General features: G+C 39.0%; 1 protein-coding gene across 1 annotated transcript in view; it reads left to right on the top strand.

The window, feature by feature from the left end:
- The first annotated feature begins 317 nt into the window (after positions 1-317).
- LOC133131583 (mucin-5AC-like) overlaps positions 318-7,725 on the top strand; it is a 38,773-nt gene continuing 31,365 nt past the window's right edge. The window contains exons 1-12 of the mRNA XM_061246956.1: positions 318-577; positions 1,510-1,624; positions 3,134-3,218; positions 3,307-3,413; positions 3,554-3,770; positions 4,011-4,136; positions 4,339-4,456; positions 5,379-5,517; positions 6,178-6,288; positions 6,634-6,703; positions 7,035-7,172; positions 7,516-7,680. Of these exons, the coding sequence (XP_061102940.1) occupies positions 318-577; positions 1,510-1,624; positions 3,134-3,218; positions 3,307-3,413; positions 3,554-3,770; positions 4,011-4,136; positions 4,339-4,456; positions 5,379-5,517; positions 6,178-6,288; positions 6,634-6,703; positions 7,035-7,172; positions 7,516-7,680 (1,651 nt within the window). The remainder of the gene's footprint in view (positions 578-1,509; positions 1,625-3,133; positions 3,219-3,306; positions 3,414-3,553; positions 3,771-4,010; positions 4,137-4,338; positions 4,457-5,378; positions 5,518-6,177; positions 6,289-6,633; positions 6,704-7,034; positions 7,173-7,515; positions 7,681-7,725) is intronic.

The following is a 7,725-nucleotide window of genomic DNA, read 5'->3' as shown; positions in this document are numbered from 1 at the left end:
CCTAAATTATGGCTCAGGGGCTACTCTGGCACAAATTATGGATAGACTGCACATCTGACCATGCAAAGTTGATTCTGGAAAATAGGGCCCTTAAATACAAATTCATTAAAACAGCCAGGTAGAACTCACATAAACGTCTTCTTATGGATATCAGCACCTAAATTGAAACACAATATGTGACCTTTAACAATTTGTAATTTAGCCAATTTCTAACTTACACTGATGTAAGGGCACACAAAAAAAAACATACAGCTTGTTTCATCACAAAATGCTTCACTGTCAATTGACGGGTCTTTTCTGTCCTTTTCGGCCCAGGAATGAGCTCTTCCCATAACGGCCAGGTCTGCAGCACATGGGGAAATTACCACTTCAAGACCTTTGACGGTGATTTTTTCCAACTCCCCACCTCCTGCAACTTCATCTTCACCTCCCTATGCAAGAGCAGCTACGAGGATTTCAACATCCAGATCAGGAGGCAGGAGGAGGACGGCCTCCCCGTCATCAGCGGGATCACGATGAAGCTGGACGGGACTGTTGTGGAGCTCTCCAAGGACTCTGTTACTGTCAATGGAGAGATGTGAGTTATCATTAAAGACTCTGTTACTGTCAATGGAGAGATGTGAGTTATCATTAAAGACTCTATTACTGTCAATGGAGAGATGTGAGTTATCATTAAAGACTCTGTTCCTGGTAATGGCGAGATTTGAGTTATCATTAAAGACTCTGTTACTGTCAATGGAGAGATGTGAGTTATGATTAAAGACTCTGTTCCTGGTAATGGCGAGATTTGAGTTATCATTAAAGACTCTGTTACTGGTAATGGCGAGATTTGAGTTATCTTTAAAGACTCTGTTAATGTCAATGGTGAGATTTGAGTTATCATTAAAGACTCTGTTAATGTCAATGGTGAGATGTGAGTTATCATTAAAGACTCTTACTGGTAATGGCGAGATTTGAGTTATCATTAAAGACTATTAAAGAGATTAGGGTATGAATCATTCAAGATTATGTTTCATGTCAATGGCGAGATGTGAGTTATTAGGGTATGAATCATGAAATATTCTGTTAATGTCAGTGGCGAGATGTGAGTTATTAGGTTTCTAAGCCACTGGTGGGTACCCCAGTTCTGGAATGCCAGAGATGTCGTTATCCTAAAAATTTCCCTCGGGATGAATAAAGTATCTATCTATCTATCTATCTATCTATCTATCTATCTATCTATCTCTATCTATCATTAAGCATTAAATAATGTAAATAATACATTATGGAGGTAGGATATTGATTGAAGGAAAACCGTCTCTTGCAGTCCAAGATCAGGGTTGCATTATTTCCGAAATCATATATAGCAATGAGAACTTGTATGCCATTGTCTTGAGGGAAACAAATTGAGATGCAGTGTAATTGCAGAAAAGACTGTTAATCCCACATATTCTCTTAAGTAGAGCTTGTTGCAGGTCTAAATTAGCTCTCCCCATCTTACCTAAGTGTATGACCTTTGCTTTCTTCCAGTATCACCCCGCCGTACAGCCAGTCTGGAGTTCTCATTGAGAAGACCCCCTCTTATCTTAAGATCACTGCCAAGCTGGGACTTGTTGCCATACTGGATGGAGATGATTCATTTATGGTACGAGACTCATCGTATTATCCTTTAAAGATAACGTTAATCATAGGCTCCATTTACACAACTGCTCAACTTGATTCTTGGACGCTATTAAAAAAAAGAAACTTTCTTGTCACTCTGGATAAGAGCTAAATTCCTAAAAATATAATGTAACTATCTGGACAATTCAAGAAGTTAAAGGTAAACAACAGTTAAAACCAAAATAACTTTTTTCATTAATAAATTGTCTGTTAATTAATAAATTATGGTAACACTTTATTCGACAGTGTTTGTCATGGCATGGAAATGACAGTGTCATATCCTTTCATAAACTATGACATGTTATTGTTATGAGACAATCTTTGGTTTGTGTTATGATACAACTGTCATAACATCCACCATAGAAGGCTCACTATGACAGTGGTGCCATACCTCTGATTCATTGTGACATTTGACAATTGTCAATGAATAGCTGAAAGCAATGTTACCATGAACCAGCTTGCCAAATAGTCATACATCATGCAAAAACAGCTTGCCATGGGTTTATATTATTTTCTTAGTAGGTTCAGATGAGTTAAACTTGATAGTTATACCATGGTCTGGGTGAATCCTTGATTCTGAGTGGGGGCTAGGTGGTGATTATTTTCGTATAATCGTTCAATATTTCAACGTTCTAAATTCATGTGCTGCCTGAAATTTGCTTTAGGAGAGCCCCAAATCCATCAGTGTAATACGAGTTAAAAGGTTTTTTTTTTTTAAGTGACTTGCATTAAAAAAATGATATAAGAATAAAAATATTAGAATAAAACTTAAACTTTCGATTAACAAAAGTGTTTTGCTTCACAATCACACAAATGGTATTTCTAATTGGTTTAAAATCTATTGTTTTTTTGTTTGTTTGTTTTGTTTTGTTTTGTTTTGTCCTAGCAAATAATGTAGATATTAACGATTTATGCAGTTATTTTTCATTGTTACAATTGTGCCGCACCACATACTTTGCAATTGTAACATTGGACGTTTTTATTTGTTTAAATTGTACACAAACTGTTTACAATCAAACCTACCATGTCTCATTTGTAGTTCAATTTCACTGCTTTTGATCGTGTCGTATTTACTTCCGGAAAGAGACGTTTCAGCTCACGTTTGCCACCTGGTGGTGGTTGTGTGATCAACAAGTAGTCACTGTGGAAACTACCGAGACAGAAGCACCAAATAAAACACGAAATTGTTTGTGTATATGGCTGTTAAGTTGCGTTATACCACATCTTGTCCAAGATGGAAAAACAATGCAAGGGAATATTTTCTTGTGGCAGGATTTCTGTTTATTTTCAAAGACTGTATTGAAGTTTTCTGTATTGAAATGCTTAATTCTATGGCCTACTATACACTATAGCTACAGTATTTTACTCTGTTCAGCTGCTTTAATAATAATAATAATAATAATAATAATAATAATAATACATTTTATTTGAAGTGGTGCCTTTCTAGACACTCAAGGTCACCTAATATTAAATATTGTATGTTATTCAATAGGTGGAGATGGACAACAAATATAGAAACCAGACCTGTGGGCTCTGTGGTGACTTTAACGGTGTCTATGGAGAGTTCTATAAGAACGGTGAGTCCTTGGTACCAGTACAAAAACATTTCCAGTTGCAGAGAATCCATCAGATTTATGTAATTTTCCCTTTTATATTTTTCTGAAGATGAGAAAATCACTCCTATTGAGTATGGAGATGCCTGGAAGATGGATGACCCCACAGAAAACTGCAGTGAGCAGATATTGAGCCCTGATATGAAATGCACAAATATGGTATTTATTCTTCACTCTCATGATCTTCTATGCACAAATTTATTCGGTATTTGCAGTTCTTTATCCCAGACGTTCATATGCTTTCCAGAACTGAAGTGTATTTGTGTTGCTCCCCTGTCTCCTTTGCTGTCCCACTGCAGACACCGGTGTGTGAGCAGCTGTTCTCCAGCCCGGCGTTCAGCAGCTGTAAAGACCTGCTGGCCATGGAGCCGTTTGTCGAGGCGTGTGTCATAGATTTGTGCCACCGCGATAACCGGAGCAGCGCTTCCTACTTGTGTGACACCATTTCAGAGTATTCCCGTCAGTGTGTGCATGCTGGGGGCAGGCCCCAGCAATGGAGGACAGTCCAGTTCTGCTGTATGTGTCCTTACATTCAACTGACATTACACAAACAAACATTCTAGCTTCAAGTAGTTCATTTTACCCAATTATTCATAACCGTACGAACACGTTCTAACGTGTATATTCCATAGAATGTATACAAATTGAATGTGTTTTGAATGTCATTTTTTATTTATTGTCAAGTATGCGTATCAAATGAGAATATTTCAAATGTTGCTGCTCAGAAGCCGTCTGACATCTTCCTTTTCGGTTTAGCCAAGTCGTGCCCGTTCAACATGGAATACCAGGAGTGTGGAGTCCCCTGTGCAGACACCTGTTCTAACCCAGAGCGAAGTTACCTGTGTGAAGAGCACTGCAGCCACGGCTGCTTCTGCCCACCTGGTAACATAGACCGGATATCATTGTTCTTACTGAAACACCAGAGTATTATAGAGTATCTCAATCACTATTTACTGTGCATGGAGCTATGTGCAACACATAGGTATGACACAAAGGAAAGAATGTAAAACAGACCCGTGAATATACAAAATATTCATAACAATTGTAATAAGAGTTGTGATTGTGATATTTCTTTGGCGCAAAGGTACTGTTCTTGATGACATCAAACAGAATAGCTGCATTCCAGTCCATGAGTGCTCCTGCATGCACAATGGAAAGGCATACTCACTTGGAGAATCTTACACAAGCAGCTGCAAAGTATGGTAAGCTATGGTAAACATTTGGTAAACTTTACTGCCGAAAGGCTAATTCATGCTTTGGCGACAAAAAGTCGTGCAACTTGTCCGCGGACAAGAATTATGCAAATTCGACAGTTTTTATGTCGAGCTGACTCTTTCTAGGGTCAGCGATGAGTTTGTGTGTTATGCAGCTGTGATTGGCTGACTGAAATGAAGGGGATGATGCTAATTCACCACAATTTGTTTGAGGAAATAAGATGTTTTATATAGCTAGCTAGCGAAATAGATGTGTTTGAGGAGAAACATCATCACCTCTCGGCCTACAAAACGCCCCCTTCTCTCTTATTTCTCTCAACAAAACTAAAATGTCCTCCTCCTATTTCATAGTTCTGTCTGACATGGCTTTTTTGGGGAATGTAAACAAACCTCTGCTGGGCTTGCCGTCTGGTTGCTATAGTAACAGTGTGCACTGTCGCTGAACAGTAACTGCAAAATATCCCCTGACTGTCACATGACACTTTGTCACCGAAGCATAAATTAGCTTATTAAAAAAGGCTTATGACTTGTTTTACTATGCAAAAATAAATTAGGGTTTTAAAGTTCTGGGAAAATGTCCCTTTTTGAGGAATTTTGAGGTCATTTTTGGAACATATCCTGTTTTAAATTAATGGTAAGTATGTCATTGCATTTTTTATGTAATCCGTTTTTATTCTGATCTGTTGCATCTTGGAGGCATCCGGTCTGTGCCCCTGGGGTCTGTGGTTCTGGGGTCTGTGGTTTGCAACGCCCCGTAACTCAAGTCAAAGAAATAGAAAAAAAAAAATTGAATTTATTCTAATAAATAGTTATAATCTTGAATATATAATCTTTGTTATAAATAATAAGATAATATGTTTATCGCAAACATCATTTAATTTCTGTTAAGTATGTGAATTTTACAATGCAGTACGTGTTCTGGAGGCCAGTGGAGTTGTAATGAGGAGGACTGTCCAGGAACCTGTTCTGTGGAGGGGGGTTCACATGTCACCACCTATGACGGGAAAACCTACACATTCCACGGTGACTGCACTTATGTCCTTTCTAAGGTACGTGCCCTTAACAGTGCCACAGAATTTTGTACAGTGGTTTTGGGTTGCATTCAATGCGATTGCCTCTACAGCAGACAGTCTGCTCATAAACTTGAATTTTGGCCTATACATTTTTGAACATGTATAGGTCTATCAGTTTTGAAATAATGTGTGCAATTTGGGCTGTGGAAATAGTGAGTGAGATAAAAAAAAAGTTCATTGATTGGATTTCTTGTCAAAGCAATGAAAAGCACATTCACAGTTTGGTCCACAAAGAGTGCTGTTGAGGTTGTGTGAGTTTCGAAAAAGTAAACTTGGTATCAAATAATGCTTGTAAGCAATTGAAAAAAAAAGAAAAAAAAAAGAGTAAAATGGCAAGCCAGCTTTCAGTAAGAACTTTTCAGTAGCTAACAAGTTGGTGTACAGGTGTACCTACACCTCTTGACTCCTTTATCCTAGTTATTTACCGTACAAAACATGAGAAAAGACAAGACAAGAAAATTATTCCGAATAGTTCGGAATACTTGTATGTTGCAATGGAAATACGTGGCATATGGAATATAAATATTTTAGTCCATTTCACAAATTATTTGCCTATTTGTGTTCTTTGCCACTGTATCAGCAAGTGCCAGTGTTCCATCACCATTTGAAAAATCTGATGCTGTTTTTACCCCATAGGAATGCAACGGAACTCTATTCACGGTATTGGGTGACATCGTTAAGTGCGGACCAACAGACACTGAGACCTGTCTGAAACACGTCACCGTGGCCCTTTCTGAAGACTCCACCGTAAGATGCCTTCGAAATATCTCTCCAAACATTATTAGAGGCTATGTTGAGAATTACGCCATTCTGGCCTAGGATTTCTTTTTTTACTGAACCAGTTATGACCTTGACTTGGTTTTTGGACCTGAAATGAATTATCTGGGGCTATAAAAAAAGTACAAAAATGTTCAGCACATATGGGGGTTAATGTAGCATACTGTTTATACCTGTAAGGCAGGACATATCACCTCATCCTCTTGGTGATGAGGCATTCAGTTCCCACATCCAGACAGTAAGCTCTGAACCTTGTAAAGCATGGTGTAACTGAAAGGTGACATACTACAGCGCATAGTCGATTTGCATCCACAGGTGATCAATATCCAGGCAAATGGACATGTCTATGTCGATGGAAAATATACTCAGCTGCCTGCATCCACTGGTAAGCCTTTTTGCTCTCACAGAATACTGTGAAATGGTCCATTATTACCTGTTTAAGATGGAAATTGAACTGGAGTAAATATATACAGTCTTCAGTTCAGGGATGCCCAAAAAAGCATGCCCCTGGGGGGGCTTCAGCTGGTGTAATGCCCCCCCCCCCCCCCCCATCTGCACATGAATGGTCCTCCTCTGACTCCACATGTCTGTGCAAAATGGAGCAGCTGCAGGCATAAAAAAAGAATAAAAAAATGTGTGTGCTTTTCTCCATGCTAATAAATACATTAGTGAATCAATTATTCCATCTCTCTAATGCGGCTCTTTGAATTTCACAGGAGGGGCGAACATTTTCAAACCATCAACTTTTTATATCATTATCAAGACATTTTTTGGGCTTGAGCTGGAGGTCCAGCTCACACCCATTATGCAGGTGTACATCACTGCAGGCTTTGTCTTCCAGAGGAAAACGTGTGGTACGTTCCACCAGCACCAGGACGCTGCCAATCCTGCATCAGCACTACAGTCAACAATTACCTCACATATTAATCCTACACTGCATCTGCAACTGACGTTCATACATCACATCTCACATCTTGTATATGACATCATATCTCATATTCAACCTGAATTACAGAATCAGAACCTGTATGGGTCAATTTTACTCGTATCAACACTGATTTCACTGCATCATTTACTCATATCAACACTGATTTCACTGCATGAGACCCCATACCTTAAATTGTATTTTATCCATGTTTACACATTTGAGAAGTCATACGGTTGTCGTTCATTGTTTAACCTTGCTTACTCATCAAGGCCTGTGCGGGAACTTCAACAACATCCAAGCTGATGACTTCAGAGCCATTAGTGGGGTGGTGGAGGGAACAGCAGCCGCTTTTGCCAACACCTGGAAGTCAAGGGCCAGTTGTCCTGATGTGAAGAGCAGCTACGAGGACCCCTGCAGCCTGAGTGTCAAAAATGGTATGTTATAGTTTTTTCATAATTGGGATTGACTGTGTGACAACG

The sequence above is a fragment of the Conger conger genome, chromosome 6 (assembly GCF_963514075.1).
Source record: "Conger conger chromosome 6, fConCon1.1, whole genome shotgun sequence".
NCBI lineage: Eukaryota > Metazoa > Chordata > Actinopteri > Anguilliformes > Congridae > Conger > Conger conger.
The sequence above is the reverse complement of the archived record's forward strand: the minus strand, read 5'-3'. Positions and strand labels throughout refer to the sequence as shown.